The 23,115-nt window shown below is 34.6% G+C and overlaps 2 protein-coding genes across 5 annotated transcripts; one reads left to right on the forward strand and one right to left on the reverse strand.

The window, feature by feature from the left end:
- Positions 1-2,376: 2,376 nt before the first annotated feature.
- LOC106167576 (uncharacterized) lies at positions 2,377-10,330 on the reverse strand. Of its 4 annotated transcripts, none has more exons than XM_086994206.1 (12): positions 10,176-10,330; positions 9,221-9,921; positions 8,956-9,080; positions 7,620-8,472; positions 7,088-7,367; positions 6,621-6,830; positions 5,878-6,184; positions 5,434-5,648; positions 4,840-4,983; positions 4,359-4,412; positions 3,934-4,059; positions 2,377-3,468 (listed from the first exon to the last, which is right to left on the reverse strand). In XM_086994206.1, exons 2-12 carry the CDS (start codon positions 9,877-9,879, stop codon positions 3,325-3,327), a joined length of 3,117 nt encoding a protein of 1,038 aa, XP_086850332.1. In that variant the 5' UTR covers positions 9,880-9,921; positions 10,176-10,330; the 3' UTR covers positions 2,377-3,324. The 4 variants fall into 4 exon arrangements, with proteins under 4 accessions (XP_086850332.1, XP_086850335.1, XP_086850333.1 ...); XM_086994209.1 differs by having other exon boundaries at positions 7,620-8,468; positions 8,952-9,080; XM_086994207.1 differs by having other exon boundaries at positions 10,196-10,329.
- A 125-nt stretch (positions 10,331-10,455) lies between these two features.
- On the forward strand, positions 10,456-22,567 carry LOC106167575 (uncharacterized). Its single transcript, XM_013546376.2, has 6 exons — positions 10,456-10,642; positions 11,031-11,136; positions 18,925-19,017; positions 19,388-19,555; positions 20,293-20,400; positions 20,715-22,567. Exons 1-6 carry the CDS (start codon positions 10,568-10,570, stop codon positions 20,774-20,776), a joined length of 612 nt encoding a protein of 203 aa, XP_013401830.2. The 5' UTR covers positions 10,456-10,567; the 3' UTR covers positions 20,777-22,567.
- The last annotated feature ends 548 nt before the right edge of the window (positions 22,568-23,115 follow it).

Raw genomic sequence — 23,115 nt, forward strand, 5'->3', positions numbered from 1 at the left:
ACCAATAGAAGGAGTTTTAACTGAAGAGAAAGGAAATATAATTGTTGACGCAGATGTAAACTTTCTAAAGTGTACCGTATTATTATGCAAAAGGTAATTTGCAAAGTCGTTTGGTTTCACCTTTGACGTTGTAGAGCACGATGACGATCACAGCTGTTCAAACATATATATATACTTTCAAGTATTTAATTATTGGTGCGATTACAGCCACAGGAATTTTGAGGAAAACATATTTGGCAAATTATTCCGCCGAGGAGGTTTTAGCATTGAGTATTCTTTGCTTTTTCAAATGTCGACTGCGGACTTCCCCCGGGTACTAAATGAACATATGAACAATCTTGAGAAGCAAGAGCCCAAGATAGGAAAAGAGGGGTATAAAAAGACAAAACGTGTGCCAGATAAAAGGAGTAGAGGTGGCGCGACTTTTGTAATATCGGTAAGCTACTGAATCAATTCAAGTTCCATCTGTTTCATTGATATCCCGCTGGGAACGTTCCTAGTTAGATGGGTTCAGATGATTTTACTTCCATTTTATTTTGCACTGAGATAACGTTTGGTTTCACCTTTGACATAATAAAGCACGATGTGGTCCACAGCTGTTCACACCTTGGCGGTTTTAGATTTGTGTAGTCTTTACTCTTTTAATGTTGACTGTGGAGCTGCCCTGGGTACTGTATAAAAAACGACTTTTTTTACCTGTAAAGTGAATGTCAATGATGGAAAATGAAAACACGTTTCAGTTAAAAGAAAAATGAATTATTTCATTTTTCAGATTGCACTAGTGTTTGATGGTGCCACCAACGGTCCGTTATTCGGTCTTTTCTTTTTGGGTATTTTGTGTCCGTTCACCAATTGGCAGGTAAGATATTTGCAGTGGTTCTAAGTTGAAGGATTCCACTTGCATTGTGAAGTTTTTGTTAAATTGTATCTTTTTTAGCTCTAATGTTTGGTTCCTTTGTTTTATCTGTGGTAGCTAACTCAGTGTAAACGTTTCTTGAAAAGAACAGTCTTAGTCACAAAACATAATATGCTTACTTCTTGATAATATAAGTTGACACACTTAAATCACACAGCTAAAACACATTCAAATTAAAGGGATAATAACTCTTCGTTTTGGCCAAAAAATGAATTTTCCTGGAGTAAACAACAAGTTTCCCATACTTACCAATGGTTAATGAATCCATTTTTACAGTCAAAGTTAAGTCCCTGGTTTTTTTCTAAAAAGCTTGTTTTTTTTTATTAAAATCTTTTAAGAGATTTTAACAGAGTATAGCCATCAATGGAGGTCACGTGGTCTAAAGACAAGCTCAGATATCAGAATAATAGCTTTAACTGCCGTTTTTGTGGTAAAACAGAATATTTTATATTTCTATGAGTTATTCACAATGTTTTTATTGTGAAATATAGATCTCATACGAAGAGTTATTATCCCTTTAACTGTGTTCTTGAACTTGTAGCTTTCGAAATAATTCAATAATATTTTCTGAGATGTCCATTTAAAAACTCGCTTTTACCATGGCCCATCGGAGAGTATGCGTGCGTCTTTAACACGCCCCTGAACTTGCGATAACGACTTGCACCGTGCTTATTTCTTATTTTATTAAGCCCAATAGCAGCGGAATTGACAAGGCCCATACCGCATTCGTCTCTTAAGCCTAGGTCCCAACCAAACGTATGGGCCGCTACGTGTGGTCTACGGCCAAAAATGGGGGGAAACGTGGGAGTTCGTGCATGAGAAGCACGTCCATCGTGCGACTTCCGGGAGGACGAAACAGCACGTAGAATCTTTTCGAAATGATCAACAGTCCCGACGTGCGATCTAGCTACGTGCTAGCAAGGAACCTAAAAACCGTGGGTCCAAAACGTAGTTGGGACTTAGGCTTTACTGTGGATTTTTGAGCTTCAAATGGCTATGCTATAAAACTCGAAATTCACATGGTCGTGTCTTGTTCGTCATTCAACGAGACCCATAGATGCGAAATTGCCAAGACCTGCGCTGCATTTGTCTTATACTGTGCATGTTATAAAACACGAAATTGACATAAATGTAGTCATGCTTATTTCGAGACATGCTGGCTCCCATATAATAAAATGCAAGATTGCCTTGTGCCAAGTCACATTTGTCTTTTACTGTGGAATTTATGCTTTTAAATGTCATAAAGCACGAACTAAGCATGTCTCATGTGATTTTCGTAGTCGTGTCAACAGAGCCAAGTACTTGTATCACGAATTTAAGGGTGTAAAAAGAAAAAAAAAATATTGCATTTAGAACGACGAAAAAATTAAGTGATATTACAGTCATTTCTATTGGCTTTTGCATCAAACCTTTGTTAATTCAACACTGTCACGTTTTGCAGTAAAGGGAATTCAGGGTCGTAGTGTATAAGTATTTATTTCTTGAAAAATGAAAACCACAGCTTAAATAAATAAAGCAACAATATTCATTGGGACATTCCAAAATTAAATATTGCTATACAGTGTAACAAGATCAAATAGTACCATATTAAACATAAGACCTGTTTAGTCAGTGTACTACTACGTGGTAAAGTTGACACTTTTGGAGATAAAATACAGAAACCAGTTCTGCATAATGCTGAATCCTATACATCATATAGCAACACAAAATAGATTCAAGCTTTCACAAGAATTTACACACAGTGATCACAGAATCTGCAGTAAAAAAAAAGAGGAATAAAAACTCATTGCAATGTTTTAGTAAACTAATTATAGTGTAAACAGCATTATGTTGATTCTTCAACAAGTGAAATATAAAATTTAATGATAATAATAATAATAAAATTTAAAACATGTTTAACTGTATACACTTTATCTTACACATGACCCTCCATGACAAATACTATGATATACAACATCATTTAATTCTAAAAAACAGTTAGGAATGTTCAAATAGCACCTTATAATACCATCAAATGGTACGGAAATAAGACATAACATTTACATTATATAAATCACATATGTATATCACAGTCTTTAAATATTCTAAAAACATGTATAATAAAGAAATATTGATTTGACTAAAAGAAAAATCTAACTGAGTTAAAATCAGACAGCTTTAGTCTGCATAAACTATAGAGTTGTGGCAGAAGTTTTTCTTTCTTTTTAATGATTTATCATCCTGCAGATCAAAAGCACTTTTGTCTCACATTAAAAAATGCCACTGGTGTCACATTGCGACTGATTAAAATGACTGTTGGTGCACTGATATCTCATTTAAGTTTTTGAAAAAATCTAAGTTTGTGACAAAAAAAGTACATGTGACCAATTATCCTCTTGCCTTCATTGTCTACTAGAACTCTTGAAAGTTTATCTCAAATTTAAACAGTTTTCTTTCTGCAGCTTGACACAAAGTCTTCCCAACTGACGGACACAGTCCTCCCCCATAGTGGACAGCATGGTCAGCCTCTTGACCACTAAGCTGAAGGAAGTCTGGGGCTGACCACTGGTCATCTGGAATAACAAATACATTAATAAATTGATGAATATGTATACCATTATGTTTTTGGAGGCCATCTTGGAAAAAATGTCCACCAGATGTCACTGGGTGCTGGTTCTATATCCCAAAATCCTCAGCTAGTTAGTTATCTGGGTTGTCAACATTCTGAGCAAGATTAGTGCTTGCTTTCACAGAAATGAAGGATTGTGGTAAATAACAGCTACATTACAGAATTTAGTGTGTTCCGATGTAGACCCAAGGAACATAAACCAATTTCCCCCTTCATTTTTTATATAGATTTAATTTCATGTTTTACATAATTATTGCTATTTTTCTAATTCATGTTTTTTTCTCAACCACAAGTTGTCTCTTTAAACTTCCATCACATGAATTTGCTTGCCACATGAACAGAGCTTAATTTAAGGCTGTTACATCCACCCCCCTCCCCTCTCAGAAAACCCCACCTGTTCTTCACCTACCTGTTCTATTTGTGAGGCAAAAAAGTCCAATCTTTCCAGACAGCTGAAGAGAAGTTTGTTCTGGGCTAGTTGTCTTCTTGTCAGAGTGCACATGATAGTGTAAACATTTTCCATAACCATATGGTACTAAAAACAAACAGATTGAATGTAGTAAAAAACATTTACTTGTTAAATTTAAACAGCGATATCTTCTACTCTTATTAATACTAATATCTATTTCTGGTAGTATTTCTGGTTTTCTAATTTTCCTACCTAAAAAAATTACCCAGTAAATTTAAATAGTAATATTAAAAAAAATAAATCAAGTTATATTAAATGTTTATCTGTGAGTAACTAAGAGTGATAAACCAAGAAAATGTAAAATTCAGAATATGTTATACTTCTTTTGAGAAATAAGCATATCGTTAAAAGAAAAAAAAACTTACCTCAGCTTTAAGTTTGATGACATCATATATGAAATCTGCTGCAGATGGTGTTACCTGGTTAAAATATGAAGATGTAGCTTACATAATTTAATTTAAAATGTTTGATCGAAAGACAATGTTTCATATTCCATAGAAAATAATAACTGAAGAGATTTTTTTTTTTTGCTTGGTTTCAGTACTGTATATAAACGGGGCAGACAAAAATGACCAAAAATTTGAAGAATGTGCACTTTTAACTTTTTTAATGGCTGATAGAGTGATTAATTCAGTTAATCCCCAGTTTATCTCTTGGCACATCTTATTTATAAATTCGAGTCACGTAAGAAACTAATATAGGGTGCATAATATGCATTACTGGGGATCCAGGCTCCACTGACTCTCACTTCGAATGTACCTTTAAATATCTTAGCTTAAAACTACCAACTCAGGTGCAAGCACAACAGTCTAAAAATCCTAAAAGTATAATTTGTGCAGTTTTTACCTTCATAATGTGGCAGCAGTTCACAGCGGCTTGTCTTGCATGCTCTGCTCTCCACCTCTTCCACGCTCTGCGATGTCTGAGACACTGACGATAAAACGTGTTGGTTCTTAACATCCACCTGGGTGCAGAATCTAGTTCGACAGTCTGGAAATAAATACATCATATAAATTCCAGGTACAGGGATCTACTAGACTATGAACTGTAACAGCTGCTGTAGTAAAAAAAAAAATTCATCATAAAGGAAGTCAAGGAATAATGAAAAAAATTTATAAATAATCAGTTTGCTAATATCGAGTGTCAAGTAAAAACAAAAAAAAAAAGTATGTTTAGTGACAGAAAATTAGAAACTGGATATATCTTAAGGTTAGCCGTTTTAACATTAAAGTCAGTTATTATTTTTATTATACTTTACTTTTAGAATATAATTAAGTATTAAAAAATCAATTTTTGTTAGACAGTCCACAACAAGCTACTGCAGAAAGAGGCTCCACCATGTATCTGAGATTAGGCCTATTCAAATTCAATTAAAAATTAATAATTCATTTTATAATAGAATTCATTTATTTAAACAGATAAAACTCTCATTCAACTCACGGTTTCTTTTTTGGCCATAGAGGAGCAGCTCGAATTCAGATGGTTACTAGTCCAGGGTTTTAAACACTCCCAGCAAAAATCTTGTCCACAACGGCAGGTCATGTGTTGACAGCCTCCATTTTTCTGCATGGGGTAACTGCAGTGAGGGCATTTCTTGACCCTCACATAAAACAAGTAGCTGTCCTCACCTGCCTTACAATTCTTTCCTGTATGTCCTACAGATATGAGGCACAATTGTCAGAGCCAGGGATGCTCAATGCATGATGGATATCGTTCTTCAAATTTACAAAGTTGCAATTATTTCAATTTTCTAAATCTTTGCTTAAATTCAACAGCCGTTTAAAGCTAAGAGCAGTAAAAAAAAAAGAAGACTTTTTATTGCTTAAAACTGTAAAACACTAGAGTGGCATTAGAATTAAAATGTGACATATAATACAGACGTACCATTCTGTTTAAGAATTTTCTGATAGTTTGCCGCCAAGTCGCAGGTTGCTGGCCAGTGTGCCTCCTCATGGCAGTCAAAACACCAGGTGGCTCCACAGTCACAACCAACGCAGGGGGTCTGGCCAAGAAAAGCCTGTGTCCTCTGCACCTGGACGGTACGTCCACATTTTGGGTTGGGGCACCAGGCGAGGTGGGGGCTGGTGTCCACCGCGAGTTCTCGTGTCCTCTGCTCCAGCAGCTGGTAGGCTGGTAACGGCACCAGACAGAGGACGGTGGCCGGGTCAACCAGTTCTGAACATTTGTACGCCTGAGAAATGAACCCATCAATTCATCAATGTTCAAATGTATGTGAAATTAAGGTGTGTGTGTGTGTGTGTGTGTGTTTGCATTGTTTCTCAACTACATGTACTAGTACTACTTTTACTGTATGGATTTCATCAGTCTTACAGTAATTATCTACTGGTATAGATAAATTGTGTGGGTGCATGCATGTGTGGAATTTGCTTCTCAACTATCAATTAAAATAAACGAAAAAGAGCAAATCAAAGACTGAACACATTCAGTTTAATTTTGTCAAAATATGACAATATACATGTAAACTTTGATATAACCCACATATTAAGATAAGATACTGGTGCATTTACATAGTATCCATAAGCACATGTCAAGTACTTATTTATTTCTTTGCATCATCATCAACAGAATTTGTTTACAAAATCATAATAATAAATAAATTCACTCACAGGACACACAAGGTTGGAAAAACCTTGTTTTATGATTGACAGAAGATAATCTCTCCAGCAGTCTACGCAGAACCAGTGTTGGCATGACAACAAGGCAGAAGCTTCCCCATTGGTCAGTTCACTGTAACAGATATCACATGACATGTCGTCTGATGCTGGGGTACAAGATGGCAGACTGGCTGTTTTTCTATGAGAGTTGTCTTGCAGATCCTGGAATAGTTTAATAGTCTCAGTTCCTGGTTGAAATCTGACAGTATGGACGACAAAAATATTTCAGTTTTACTTAAAATACTTATATCAATGGTGGATCTTTCAAAAATAAAAAATAAATAAATAAAAATAAAAACATGTTTTCAGAAAACGTGAGTCTCTTAGACCAATTGCATACTGAGCATTTTATAGAAATGGAACATTTTTCCAAGAAAATAAAATTAAATTACAAAATAAAAAATAAAAAAAAATCTTACCCTTTGACAGATATCTAAAAGTGACTTCATTTCCATGTCATAATTCTCCATTTTCCAGCCACAAACTGTCTGCAGAAGTGAAAAGTGAAACTTTTGTGGTGACTGAAATTTCTTTCTGAACTTCTTTCTTTTCTCAGAACAAACGTCAAGTTGGCCAAGTGTCTGTACAATACTTTCTACAACATCATGGAAAGGGCATGGTCCTGTGGAAGCCAAGTCAAACATTGTACTCTGAAGAACATCTGCTGTGTTTGATGAAAGGTCACCCTTTACTTGTACCCTAAAAAGCAGAAAAATATTAGTAATTGGGGTATAACAAGAAAAAGCAGGAAAAGCATATTTCAGACAATTACTAATAGTACATGTAACTTTGCTAATGAAGTTTAATTCGGAAAACTACAGTCCTTATTTCTTAGTTTTCTTCTCATATTTTACAATTTTTCCTTTTTATTTTAAATCTGCTACACTCATGTATTTCTCCATCAGCATTGCAAAAAATAAAATGAAATAACTTGCAAGTCTGTTTACTAACCTTAATTGCACAACACCAGTACTAGTATCTTTCTGAATATCAAAGTCACAGAAATCCCAACCATTATCACAAGTATCACCAAGACCACCATGTCCAATACTGCCTAGTGACTCAGCGATGATAAACATCGAGATTTCTTCCTCTTTCCCAGAACTGATGTCCTTGCTGATATCGATGACAAACCGACGGGGGACTGTATAAGACTCTCTGTACCTGCCACCAAAGTACTGACGCATGACACTGTCACTGATGCTGTCTGTTGTCACGGTGATGTCGCTTACAGCGTGATGAGTGTCAGTGTCATCAAATGCACTATTGATGACATCCTGGGTGACATTGACACTATCTTCACCTGTGTCTTGGTCATTTTTATCACTGACATTGTACTCATCATTTCTGGAGTCCTCATCAATAAGAATTACCATGCTTCCCTTTGAGTGAAATTTTACAATATCACTACCACTCATGATTAGGTTAGGGTGGGTGGCTTTTACCCTAGAGGAATTCCTTTTTTCTTTTTTCATGGACTTTTTCTTGAGAGAAACATTTGTCAGGAAATCAGATAAAGTAAACGGTCTAGTAATTTTTTCTGCTTGCTTATAAGTTTTATATGGATTGTCTTGATCATCAGTGCCGTCTACAGGACCACTGGAATAATAGCCCTCATCTTGATCAGCAGTGACATCTTGTGAACAAACAGAAACATTTTCTTCATCCAAAAGAATTTCATCATCTAACCAGTCAACTCCGTCATATGATTCCCATTTTTTACAATAATGATACCAGGTCAGATCAGGGTTGTTTCGTCTGCCTTTTCCCTTGGACTTTGCTTTATTCAATGGCCATGACCTATCTATAATTAAAAAAAAAAATAATTGACAAAATTATTACTCCAGAAAAATTGACTTGCACTGCATAGGTACAGTCCTTGCAAATGTTACGTGGAAGGTGATGACGACTACTGTCCTTATAGAATACAACAGAAATCATTATTTTCTTTTAAATAAATGGACCAGTACTGGTAGAGTAACCTGTAATTTAAAAGGGGGATGGGGGAAGGGGGTTTGAAAACATGGACCTGTTTACCCTGGCCCCTTAGTTGATCTTAACTGAGAAGTAATATAAAACCGCACATTTTGAGTCATGACCTCCTGAACCCCCCCCCCCCCCCAGCCCCTTCCCCCTTCAAACCACGCCTGGTGCCTGCCCAGGTATCAGTTTAAAGAAATACAGTATTTTTCCCAACTGAAGGGACCTTCTTTTCAGAGATGACTGGCCAAACCCCTTGCTCCACCCTGTATACAAACATGCCAAAGTCCAGACTGACTCAACTTACCCCATCTGAAGGGACCATCTTTGCACAGCATGTGAGCCACAGGCCTCGTGGGATAACAGACTTCATATCTCAGTTCTGCGGGACCATCTGTCGGTACATGGGGGCTAGCATATGGAAACATCTCTCTGGGAATTGTCAAGAAAAACTGCCAATAAAAGTAGTTTTCCCTGAACATTTAAATTTTGTACACATTTTAAGAAAATAATGTTTAGATACAAGATTTCTAGTAGACTTTCTTGATATTTTGTATATATACTGTTTGTACCTTTCAGTTTCAGCATTTTCCTTCTCTTCCTGTGGCTGCAACATCACCTGGTGCCTTTGAGCTCCTCTTATTTTTCTAAGGGTGTTGTTCTTCCTCTTTTCCTTCATTCTATCCCGTGTTGTTTTTCCCACTGAATTTCTCGCCATGCCATTGCGTCTCAGATCAGTGATATAACTTCTTTTACTCTTGGGGTACGTGCTAGGAAATTTTCTTTTGCTGTCATGGTAACCAATACAGTCCGCTATGAACCGGTTTCTACGAGGACTAATCATTGATGAATAGGTAGAGCGCTCAAACAATGTCAGCTTGGACTTTTCCACTTCCTGAGCATCTGCATCACTGATAGCTTCCTTAACAGTTCCGGGAAGAAGCCAGCGTTTCCTTTTATTCAGAGAATACAAAACATCCAGTCCATTGTAACGCGCATTCAGTCTCAAACCGCCATCTTGAATAATGTCAGTAAACTCTCCTTCGATCTCCCTGTGATAGTCCTCTCGATCATCACTAAACAAGCGTGTTAAGATTTCTTTAATGATGTAGCCACCCTTGTACTCCGAGGTGTGATGCTGCCTCCAACACTTCTGCACTGACACCCATGGTCCAACTTTCGGCATAGAACAGCCTGTGTTCAGGCCTTGCTTGCTCCTCTTTAGCACCATGCTGGTTATTTTACTGTATGCAACGTTCTTCTATGTGAAACTCTGGATAATGATAATAAAAATAATATGATCAAAACAACAACAACAATAATAATAATAACAACAACAAAAACGACTGGTTCTTAAAATTGTCTTCATTTCACATGTTTGAGGACTTTGCTTTCGTGCTTTAGCAAGGCGTCAAGAATAATACAAAGGGAGTGCTAACATAAGAATATTCGGGCGAGAATATTCCATGAGCACTAACAATTATACCGAAGACGTTGGGAAGTTTTAAGTTTGTTTATGAAGTTTACCTCTTTAGTCACCTCTTTACCTAGGCTCTCTTCACCTTCACCCTCCAAATATTAATGTTTATATACATCTTCGCTTTTATATCCCGATGGTGTCAGCAAAAAATACTATGAAGCCACCGTGGTGCAATACTCGTGGTGCAACCACCGGATGTTTTGATAGGTGCTCAGCATTAACAGTCCAGCCAGGCTTTGATTGGTTGAAAATAAACCTAAAATCAACAAAAAATATAGGCCAGTTGCTGGGTTGTATTGCTAAAGAATTTAATGTTTTTAATTTAATGAATTTTTTTATTCAACATTGATTTATATAGATTTATCCGTTGTTTGTTACCTATATTGGATTTGGAGCATCTTGAAGCACCCCACCTACCGACGGAAAGATTGTTTATAACATGGCAATAGGAGTCAGCGGTGCTATTTTTATAGCTCGCATTTTCTTCGTGATACTGCTGTTCCAGAAATATTTGGTGGGTATTTAAAGACGTAGATTGGATGGTGCATATAGCTTATTGGAGAATTATAATGAAAAGACGCAATTGCCTCTTTTAAATACGATTTATCCTTAGAACTTGCTCGAATGTTTAACCGAGTTCTTGATTATCATGAGCACTCGTATTTCACATATATAGATGTATTACACATTATCATTTATGAATAGATTTTTCTTACCCCACCATCCCCTTCCACCACACACACACACACACACACACACACACACACACACACACACACAGAGGCACACACTTATACTTGTCTGTCCTCAACTCTCAGATACAACTTTGTGTAGATGCCTTAGTCGGGTGCAAAAGTCCAGAATGACATTTTGGTTAATTAAGTGTCCCCTTTTCAATCTAGGTGTTCTCTGCTGAGGAAGATGACCATTTCCATGGTGTCAACTACACTGTGGGCAGCCAGGAAGGCAACGGGAGCTATGTGACCTTTGATAAAGGAGGAGCCGAGGGTAAATCTCAGGAGATGACGGAGGCGGTCTTCTGGGTCTTCCAGAAGACAATCAGAAATCTTTAGTTTACATTGATAGGCGATTCATTTATTTTGTGGGAAACCGATCAAAAAAGATGAAGGAATAAGCTAAACAAAATGATTATTATAATAGAAATTAAAATGTAGAAAAAAAGAGAGAAATAAAAAGAAAGTTCTTCTGACTTCTTTAAATTTCAACAAATTCTCTTAATCACCAAGTTTTATCTTATCCAAAACTGTTGATAAACTTACAGGTTATATATATTTTTTATTGTTCATTTTTATGTACAGACACAGATGTGTCTGTACATATAGCCATCATCTGCGTCTGTCGTCGCCGTCGTCGCCGTCGGCGCCGTCGTCGCCGTCGTGCACTTTTACCGATAACACGATAAGTGGAACACCGTTTTTGCTTTTGGCTTGAAACTTACAGAACTGGTGAATATTCCTAATACGCAGGTCAAGTTCGAAAATCAGCATGATCGGGCCATTTTTAGGGAAGTTATGCTGTTTTTTCACTTTTTTCAGCATATATGCAGCACCGATAACACGATAAGTGGAAAACCATTTTACCTTTTGACTTGAAACTTGCAGAACTGATGAATATTCATAATACGCAGGTCAAGTTCGAAAATCAGCATGATCGGGTCACTTTTAGGTAATTTATGCTGTTTTTTCACTTTTTTCAGCATATATGCAGCACCGATAACACGATAAGTGGAAAACCATTTTACCTTTTGACTTGAAACTTACAGAACTGATGAATATCCATAATACGCAGGTCAAGTTCGAAAATCAGCATGATTGGGCTATTTTGAGGGAATTTATGCTGTTTTTTCACTATTTTCAATATAAATGCAACACTGATAACACAATATAAGAACAAGGCAGCAAAGCTGTCAAATGTACAGACAAAAAACAGAAAATAAAGATGCAAAAAAGGTCATTTTGTCAATTTTGATGCAATAATAAATAATGCTTATAATAGCACTGTCAGTCAACACTGAATTTTAATCTTGCACAACAGGTAACATGGTCAATAACAGGAGCGGACCCAGAGGTATTTTCTGACAGTATTACAAAGTATCTATTTTGATCCATCCTCCATTTTGATGGTCTTCCAACAGAAAAAAATAGATACCAGTCAATATAAACTTAATAACCTGACTGTCTTCAGGAAGACCCAGAAGATGGTCCACCCCTTCAATAAAATTACAGTTTCAGGACCATGAGAGTTCAAATTCACATTATGAAACTCTCAATATTTGAAAAATGATGACAGTGCATAAAATAATATTACATAATGTTTAAAGACATAAAAAACAATACAACTGCTTATGTGGAAATACAGAAAATGTGCAGAGCCCCAGGCAGATGAGAGTTAAAAGTCACAAATGCAAGTGTTTGAGAAAAAATTATAAAGGAAAACATAACAAAGCTAGAAAAGCACTTTGAGAGTGCAGACCTCTGCCAAGGCAGCAATTGTTGATTATTATTGATAATTGATTGATTATTGTTCCAGACCACCACCAAAAATTAATCATTGTCCTCATTGTCCGACAGTTCCTGAAAATTTCTGCAAAATCAGTCCATAACTTTTTGTGTTATGTGGATGACAGACAAACGGGGGTGAAAATATGACCTCCTTGGCAGAGCTTGAGGTAAATATAATTCCAATGAAGATGCTATTCAAACTTTTAATCTTCCAGTTTGATATATATATATATATATATATATATATATATATATATATATATATATATATATATATAATTTAAAACTTATTTGCAATATTAAACAAAATTTACCTGCATAATTATCACTGCTTCCTTATTATTAATCTAGCAGAGAGCTTTACCTTTGGGAGTTTACAGGGAAATATCAACAAGTGTGCTTTATGTAATCTCATTTAATGGCCTATTAAGGCAAATGACTTTATAACTCTGAAATTAATCTAGTGATACCCAAGGGTAATTTACAGACTGACCCACTCAAAGGTCTTTAGGCCCATAAGTCACACTTTAAGAAAAGCACAAAACCATAATGCCCAAAATAGGAGACTACCAATCCTGATGCAATAATACATTATGTTTAACTGCACAGTCAACATCAACTTATGTACAACAGGTAACACAGACGAAATTAAAAGCATAAGGCTTCAGGCCCATCGGAGTTCAAGTTTATACTTAGAAAGTGCCAGAATGAGAAAAATGAAAATTTCACAAAAAATGCATAAATTCAATAAAAATGATAATCCAATAGAGCTGGTTTTCTCATATGAGCTGAAGGCCAATCCTAAAAATCGTACTTGTAAGTTAAAAATGATAATAAGTAGCACAGTATTCTTTTCATAATGTTTGCAGTAGCAGTGCAAAAAGATTGTTGTCAATTTTGATGTAACATTACATAATAAATTAGAGAATAATTATCACCAATTTTTGTTTATTGACTATAAATAGGATGGACATGTAGAAAATATGATTACCATTCGGCTTCATGTTCATGGGAGCTCTGAGTCCCACAATGAATATGCCAAAAAGATAATGAATATTACACTAAAATGTATAGCTTCCAGAAAAAGAAGCCAATTAGACTGCTTTTCCAACTCAGGCTGCATTTTAGTCCTGTGTTTCTTTTTTGAAAGTTTGACAGTCATAAGTAACACAGTTTTCCCATAATGGTCATCAAGGCAGCAGCACCCAAAATTGTGTTTTCTTCTATTTTGATGCAACATTACATAATGCTTAATGGCATAATGACCATCGATTTTTGATAATTAAATATAAGTGTCATGAATTTTCAGAAAATGTGACTAGCATGGGTCTTCAAGCCCGTGGAGGTTCTAAGTCACACCTTGGAAATGACAATATGTGAAAAATTACATTTTCACAAAAAACTGTTTAATTGCCAGAAAAATTTACCAAACAGACTGCATTGCCTACTGAAGCTGTATTTTAGACCCATGTTTCTTTCCTGTAAGTTTGAGAACAGTAATTGACACGATTTTCCTTAAATGGTCATCATGGGAGCAGTGCCCAAAACAGGGGTTTCTTCAAATTTTGATGCAACATTACATAATGTTTAACAGCATAATGACCATCAATTTTTAATTATAAAATATTAGTATAAGGCATATTCAGAAAATGTGACAAGCAAAGGTCTTCAGGATCATGGAACTTCAAAGTCATACATTGAAAATGCCAATATGTGAAAAATTAAATTTTCACAAAAAAACTGCTTAACTACCAGAAAAATTTACCAAACAGACTGCATTGCCTACTGAAGCTGTATTTTAGTCCCATGTTTCTTTCCTGTAAGTTTGAGAACAGTAAGTGACATGACTTTCCTTAAATGGTCATCATGGGAGCAGTGCCCAAAATAGGGGTTTCTTCAAATTTTGATGCAATATTACATAATGTTTTACAGCATAATGACCATCAATTTTTAATCATAAAATATTAGTATCATGGATATTCAGAAAATGTGACTAGCAAAGATCTGCAGGCTCATGGAACTTCAAAGTCACATCTTAAAAATGCCAAACTGTAAAAAAGACAGCACTGTTCTGAAATGGGTTTATTTCCATTTTAACACTTTTTAAACAAAACAAAATAAACAGTATACTTCCATTTTTATATGACCAACTAAGAAAATTGATGAGATGGGAAAAATATCAATAGAACAGTGTTAAATGTCCAATTTCCTCCATTCTGAGATTCTGAACATAGTTGATGATTGAATCTAACAAACTGCAATATGATATGATATGAGTTTATTTCCATTTTTGACACTTTATTACACAATACACGATATCAAGTTTACCATCATTTTTACATAATCAACTAACAATGTTGTAAAGATGCAGGAAATATCAAACAAACACTTTTACGTATCTTATTAGTTAAATAATGAGACTGTTAACATGCCTAATAATTGAATCTGAGGAAATGTGAAAAAACAGTATAACTTCTTAAGTAATGGCCCGATTATGCTTATTTTCGAACTCAACCTGCGTTTTAGTAAGATTGACCACTCCTGTGAGTATAATTACAATTGGCCAATCCATTTTTCTTATATTGTGTTATCAGTGTTGCATTTATATTGAAAATAGTGAAAAAACAGCATAAATTACCTAAAAGTGACCCGATCATGCTGATTTTCGAACTTGACCTGCGTATTATGAATATTCATCAGTTCTGTAAGTTTCAAGTCAAAAGGTAAAATGGTTTTCCACTTATCATGTTATCGGTGCTGCATATATGCTGAAAAAAGTGAAAAAACAGCATAAATTCCCTAAAAGTGACCCGATCATGCTGATTTTCGAACTTGACCTGCGTATTATGAATATTCATCAGTTCTGTAAGTTTCAAGTCAAAAGGTAAAATTGTTTTCCACTTATCGTGTTATCGGTGCTGCATACATGCTGAAAAAAGTGAAAAAACAGCATAAATTCCCTAAAAGTGACCCGATCATGCTGATTTTCGAACTTGACCTGCATATTATGAATATTCATCAGTTCTGTAAGTTTCAAGTCAAAAGGTAAAATGGTTTTCCACTTATCGTGTTATCGGTGCTGCATATATGCTGAAAAAAGTGAAAAAACAGCATAAATTCCCTAAAAGTGACCCGATCATGCTGATTTTCGAACTTGACCTGCGTATTATGAATATTCATCAGTTCTGCAAGTTTCAAGTCAAAAGGTAAAATGGTTTTCCACTTATCGTGTTATCGGTAAAAGTGCACGGCGACGGCGACGGCGACGACGGCGACGACGGCGACGGCGACGACAGACGCAGATGATGGCTATATGTACAGACACATCTGTGTCTGTACATAAAAACGGATTGGCCAATTGTAATTATACTCACAGGAGTGGTCAATCTTACTAAAACGCAGGTTGAGTTCGAAAATCAGCATAATCGGGCCATTATTTTAGAAGTTATACTGTTTTTTTCACATTTCCTCAGATTCAATTCTTAAGCATGTTAACAGTCTCATTATTGAACTAATAAGATACGTAAAAGTGTTTGTTTGACATTTCCTGCATCTTTACAACATTGTTAGTTGATTTTGTAAAAATGATGGTAAACTTGTTATCATGTATTGTGTAATAAAGTGTCAAAAATGGAAATAAACTCATATCATTGCAGTTTTTCAGATGCATTCATCCACTATGTTCAGAATCTCAGAATGGAGTAGTTGGACATTTAACACTGTTCTATTGATACTTTTTCCATCTCATCAATTTTCTTCATTGGTCATATAAAAATGGCAGTAAACTGTTTATTTTGTTTTATGTTAAAAAAGTGTTAAAAATGGAAATAAACCCATTTCAGAACAGTGCTGTCTTGTTTACATTTTGGCATTTTCAAGGTGTGACTTTGAAGTTCCATGGGCCTGAAGACTTTTGCTAGTTACATTTTCTGAATAACCATGATACTAATATTTTATAATTAAAAATTGATGGTCATTATGCTGTAAAACATTATGTAATATTGCATCAAAATTTGAAGAAACCCCTATTTTGGGCAGTGCTCCCATGATGACCATTTAAGGAAAATCATGTCACTTACTGTTCTCAAACTTACAGGAAAGAAACATGGGACTAAAATACAGCTTCAGTAGGCAATGCAGTCTGTTTGGTAAATTTTTCTGGCAATTAAACAGTTTTTTGTGAAAATTTAATTTTTCACATATTGGCATTTCCAAGGTGTGACTTAGAACCTCCACGGGCTTGAAGACCCATGCTAGTCACATTTTGTGAAAATCCATGACACTTATATTTTATTATTAAAAATCGATGGTCAGTATGCTGTTAAGCATTATGTAATGTTGCATCAAAATAGAAGAAAACACAATTTTTGGTGCTGCTGCCTTGATGACCATTATGGGAAAACCGTGTTACTTATGACTGTCAAACTTTCAAAAAAGAAACACAGGACTAAAATGCAGCCTGAGTTAGAAAAGCAGTCTAATTGGCTTTTTTTTCTGGAAGTTATACATTTTAGTGTAATATTCATTATCTTTTTGGCATATTCATTGTGGGACTCGGAGCTCCCATGGACATGAAGCCAAATGGTAATCATATTTTCTACATGTCCATCCTATTTATAGTCAATAAACAAAAATTGGTGATAATAATTCTCTAATTTATTATGTAATGTTACATCAAAATTGACAACAATCTTTTTGCACTGCTACTGCAAACATTATGAAAAGAAAACTGTGCTACTTATTATAATTTTAAACTTACAAGTACGATTTTTAGGATTGGCCTTCAGCTCATGAGAAAACCAGCTCTATTGGATTATCATGTTTATTGTATTTATGCATTTTTTTGTGAAATTTTCATTTTTCTCATTCTGGCACTTTCTAAGTATAAACTTGAACTCTGATGGGACTGGAGCCTTATGCTTTTACTTTCGTCTGTGTTACCTGTTGTGCATAAGTTGATGTTGACTGTGCAGTTAAACATGATGTATTATTGCATCAGGATTGGTAGTCTCCTATTTTGGGCATTATGGTTTTGTGCTTTTCTTAAGGTGTGACTTATGGGCCTGAAGACCTTTGAGTGGGTCAGTCTGTAAATTACCCTTGGGTATCACTAGATTAATTTCAGAGTTATAAAGTCATTTGCTTTAATAGGCCATTAAATGAGATTAGGCAAAGCAGACTTGTTGATATTTCCCTGTAAACTCCCAAAGGTAAAGCTCTCTGCTAGATTAATAATAAGGAAGCAGTGATAATTATGCAGGTAAATTTTGTTTAATATTGCAAATAAGTTATATATATATATATATATATATATATATATATATATATATATATATCAAACTGGAAGATTAAATGTTTGAATAGCATCTTCATTGGAATTATATTTACCTCAAGCTCTGCCAAGGGGGTTATATTTTCACCCCTGTTTGTCTGTCATCCACATAACACAAAAAGTTATGGACCAATTTTGCAGAAATTTTCAGGAACTGTCGGAAGTGGGCCAAAGAGGACAATGATTAATTTTTGGTGGTGGTCCGGATCAATAATCAATCAATTATCAATAATAATCAACAATTGCTGCTTTGGCAGAGGTCTGCACTCTCAAAGTGCTTTTCTAGTTTTGTTGTTTTCCTTTATAATTTTTTCTCAAACACTTGCATTTGTGACTTTTAACTCTCATCTGCCTGGGGCTCGTCAGATTTTCTGTATTTCTACATAAGCAGTTGTATTGTTTTTTATGTCTTTAAACATTATGTAATATTATTTTATGCACTGTCATCATTTTTCAAATATTGAGACTTTCATAATGTGAATTTGAACTCTCATGGTCCTGAAACTGTAATCTTATTGAAGGGGTGGATTGAGACCATCTTCTGGGTCTTCCGGAAGACAGTCAGGTTATTAAGTTTATATTGACTGGTATCTATTTTTTTCTGTTGGAAGACCATCAAAATGGAGGATGGATCAACATAGATACTTTGTAATACTGTCAGAAAATACCTCTGGGTCTGCTCCTGTTATTGACCATGTTACCCGTTGTGCAAGATTAAAATTCAGTGTTGACTGACAGTGCTATTATAAGCATTATTTATTATTGCATCAAAATTGAATGACCTTTTTTGCATCTTTATTTTCTGTTTTTTGTCTGTACATTTGACAGCTTTGCTGCCTTGTTTAGATTTTTTTTTCACTTTTAGCAATATTGATGAAGTTCAACAGCTTCATTATGAGAGTGAATGAAAAATTACAAACTAACTATCATTATTATTTCCAGTGCCCAATGTAACGGATATACATCCAGGTCTTGTTGTCCATATTGATGCAAATGATGATGAAATCAAACCCAAGGTTCCCACTAACAAGAAAAGTAAGTAGTGTGACATCTGAGACCTTTGTACAGGGTGAAACCTGATAGAAAAAAAAAAAACAACTATTCTTGGGGGCAGTCTCACTGGCAAATTAATGACTGCCAAAAATAACTGAGACTATTTGATTTTTGTCAAAGGTATTGGTAGCTTTTGGCTTAAAGTTACACTTTTGAACAATTATTCATTTTGTTGCTTTTGTGATACCATGTGCCATTAGATTAAAGTATGTGAAGCATGAAATTATCCATGGACAGATATGACAAAAAAGGAAAGTGAATTAAAAAAAATATCTTAAAAAGTAAAGAATACTTACAAGTACCGATATGCAAAATACTAGTATTTGATTGTCTTTCTCCGTCTTTTCCTCAGAGAATGACTTACAGGCTAACCAAGATGGTGGCATTGAGATAACAGATGAACAAATAGGAGTCATCATGGTGATAGTCATTGTTGTCATGGGGATACTGCTCTGTGTTGTTATTGTTATCTGTAGAAAATCAAAGAAGATATACAGGAAGAAACACCCACTGGAGGAAGGTAATTTTGAAATAAACTGGAAATGAGATAATGTTATTTTTTCACAAAATATTCTTTAAGATATTCAAAGATAAATTTCTATGTCATTATGATACTTGTATATTCAGTCTGCACTGGGTCTTGTGTTGTTAGTGCTTGAAAATGGTGCTGACATCTCATAGTGAGTATATGTGACTATTGTAAAAAAATAGTTTGTGACAAAAATATTAGTTTGCTACCAATTAACAACTACGTAACTCGTTACTGGTGAATCTATTTCAACTATGTCAACTTATGATTTTGAAATGCAGTGGTTTAAGCTGATATGTATATCAGATCTTGTTTGATATGGTGTGTTATGAAAGGAACAAATATGAAAAAAATAGTAGAGGAAATATAATTTTGGAAATATTTTGTATTTAGTCATGTATTTGTTAAGTAGAGATGAATGTCCTCAGGATTTCTCCAGAAATCTGGATAATATTTGTGTTATATTTTTGCTCCCTGGCCCCCACATATGGGTATTATTGGCATTTGAAATTGTCCAATTTGTTTGAAAGGTCCACTTGCATCTGGCCAAGCAAGAACCAACAAAAATATAAAAATTGCTGTTTATTATCAAGGGGGTTGTGGGGTAAGAAAAATCAAAATTTTATCATGGACTTTTTCGGGGGGGGGGGGGGGGGAGGGAGGTAGAAATGATTGATGAAATGTTGCCCTTGTTTGTTATATATTGCTACATGTTGTTATTTATTTAGACCACAATGAGCTTGTTGAGTGTGACGACTTCAACATGGAAAGGCAGAGGTTGAAACCTGAAGACCTGCAGAGGATGGAATTAACGGAATACAAAACAGAGGGCAAAGGTTTGTTGTTTTATTTACATACCAGGGGCGGATTTAGGCCGTCTTCTGGGTCTTCCGGAAGAGGGTCAGATTTTCAAGTTTACATTGATGGGTATCTAATTTTTTCTGTCAGAAGACGGTCAAAAATGAAGGATGAATCAACAAAGATAATTTGGAAGACTGTCAGAAAATATCTTTGGGTCCGCCCCTGCATACTGCTTATTTAATCACATGTTAATTGATTAATTTTATTTTTTATAATGCATGAATGAATTTTCTAAACACATTTTAAGAAAATTTGTATTGAACCTTCTGTTTTTAATATTTAATTTTAGGAGAAGAAGAACCAATGATGCTGCAGTCAAATACTAAGACAGGTGACTCAGGTGAAGCATAGGTGGCGCTTTAGGCAAGAGAAGATATCCTGTATAGATGACTGTTTTCCTTAAAGGAAAGACAAGACACAAATTGGCTTGGTTGTATGATGCTTGACAAATGGTCGGTGGATACAGATTTATATGTACTTGGTATAAATCACAGATTCACTAATACCATATCCACTGAAATGATTGACTATTCCATGTTAATGTGCAATAATTTTAAAGGCATCTTAACACATGATATTATTTTTAACTGCTTTTCTGATGTGTTGAAGAAAATTCAGTTCTCTTGTTAACTGTTTTAAATGTGGATGAAACAAAAGTTTGCATAATATTCTGACCAAACCAACTAAAAGTGTGGTGAAATTCAAGATATTTTTTTACTGAACTTATGTTAGTTGTTCCATAAAGATCAAGCTCTGTTTTTCAATCAGGGGTGTATTTAAAATAATCAGGTTTCAAATTAAGTGTTTTTTTTCTAACACAGTAGGTGTGTGTGAATCTTTTATTCATATGATAATACAGAAAAAACTTGATATTTTCACCCTTAAAAGAAAAAGCTTTTGATATATTTTCAGACTTGGTAAAAATTCTAATTTTTTAGATGTTACATGGATGTTTTTTTCTTACTCTAGATGAAAAATGGAGAAAATATGTATATTTTCAGATATTACACATCCTTTTGATTAACAGTGATATTTTGAACTCCAGATATTTTAGGAAAGCTGAGTATAATTTTGATATTCTAAGCCTCATCCTCATTGTGTGGTGAAATACTGATTCTTTACACAAACATGAGCTTTTCTTTAGAATTTTAAAATTATGCGTAATTTTGAGATTTTTTTGTATAACTCTGATGAGTCCTGAGGATCCTGGGGGGGGGGGGGGGGCAGATGTTTAATTATTTTGTCTGGAGCCAGTTTCTCAGAGAATTTTATAATCTATCCCTTAATCTGTCACACCGTGTAACTTTCGTGAGGAGAAGTCAAGATGAGACACAACTTATGCATATCAGTTATGTATAGATAGATATTTATAATTCTTTTATTTTTGCCTGTTTTTGTTACTCTTTATTTAGTCAACTTACACTAATTGGTTTGTGCTTTATCATGGCATTGATTTGTCAGTCTGAACCAACTTACAATATTGATATTGTTGTTATTATTATCATTATAATTGGTTTTACTCTCATATGAACAATGTGGTGTATTTCAATTATAGCTCTATCATTATTATTGCATAAATATACACTTTTATTTTAACTTACTTTAAATAATTTGCATTGGGTCAGACATGTTATGTGGATTTGACAAATGTTTTGTGTTCACTTCAAAGATATTGTAAACTTACATTTTATTACATTTTGTACTTATTTTTGTGCATTTGTCAATCATATCACAATTGAATGCTTTACTTTGTGCAGAGACTTTATGAGCAGTGAACTTAAATTTTTGTTGGTGCGCTTCATTTCCTTGTAGCAAAAAGAAACTATTCTGAATTTATGTTATGGTGCTTATATGCTTAGATCTATATTAATTATGATATATGTTTGAAAAAAAATATGTAGGTAAAGTTTTTTCTACCCTTCACATTAAAAGATGTTTTGCACCTATCTCAGCATTATTTTCCAAAGTGTCAGATGTTTTTGTGTATTTTAGTAGTATATTTTACTGTAATCCACTCATTTTAAGTAGCTTAATTTTGGTGATCCCATAGAAGTATTAAGACATTGTAAGTAGAATAAGAGCAGTCTAATGCATTGTTTTCATTTTATAGCAAAATACATGAGTTTTACACTCTATACCTCACTCATGGTTGTAATATTTTATGGTAATATCTGATGAAATATTAAAAATACCAAAAAATCATATATATATATATATATATATATATATATATATATATATATATATATATATGTATATATATATTCTGAATATGCAGTTTTAGCCATATATGCACAGGATTTATGCTTCTGTGTTGTATATAATTACATGCAGTATTAAAATTTAATCAAAAGGCATTTAAATTAATGAGATATACTTGCCATGGTCAAAGCAGAGTTCAGTTAAATTAAAGGGAATCTGAGATTGAATTAGTTAAATGTTGTGTGGGGATTGTGAAGAAACCAACACCCTACTTGAATATTATTGTGTTAGGTGAGACTGGTGCGCCTGGAAATGCGTTTGTTGTTAACGCATCCGGCACACCTCGGCTTTGTGGATGCTTTGATGACGGTGTCTCCTGAAATGTTACGCCGTCCAACAGAATCACCTGATTTATGCGTATGAGGTTATATAGTAACAACGAAATAAAGCGATGTTAATACCACACTAACTGTTGTTTTACGACTTGT

The sequence above is a fragment of the Lingula anatina genome, chromosome 8 (genome assembly GCF_051362555.1).
Source record: "Lingula anatina isolate TDL-2025a chromosome 8, LinAna3.0, whole genome shotgun sequence".
Lineage (NCBI taxonomy): Eukaryota > Metazoa > Brachiopoda > Lingulata > Lingulida > Lingulidae > Lingula > Lingula anatina.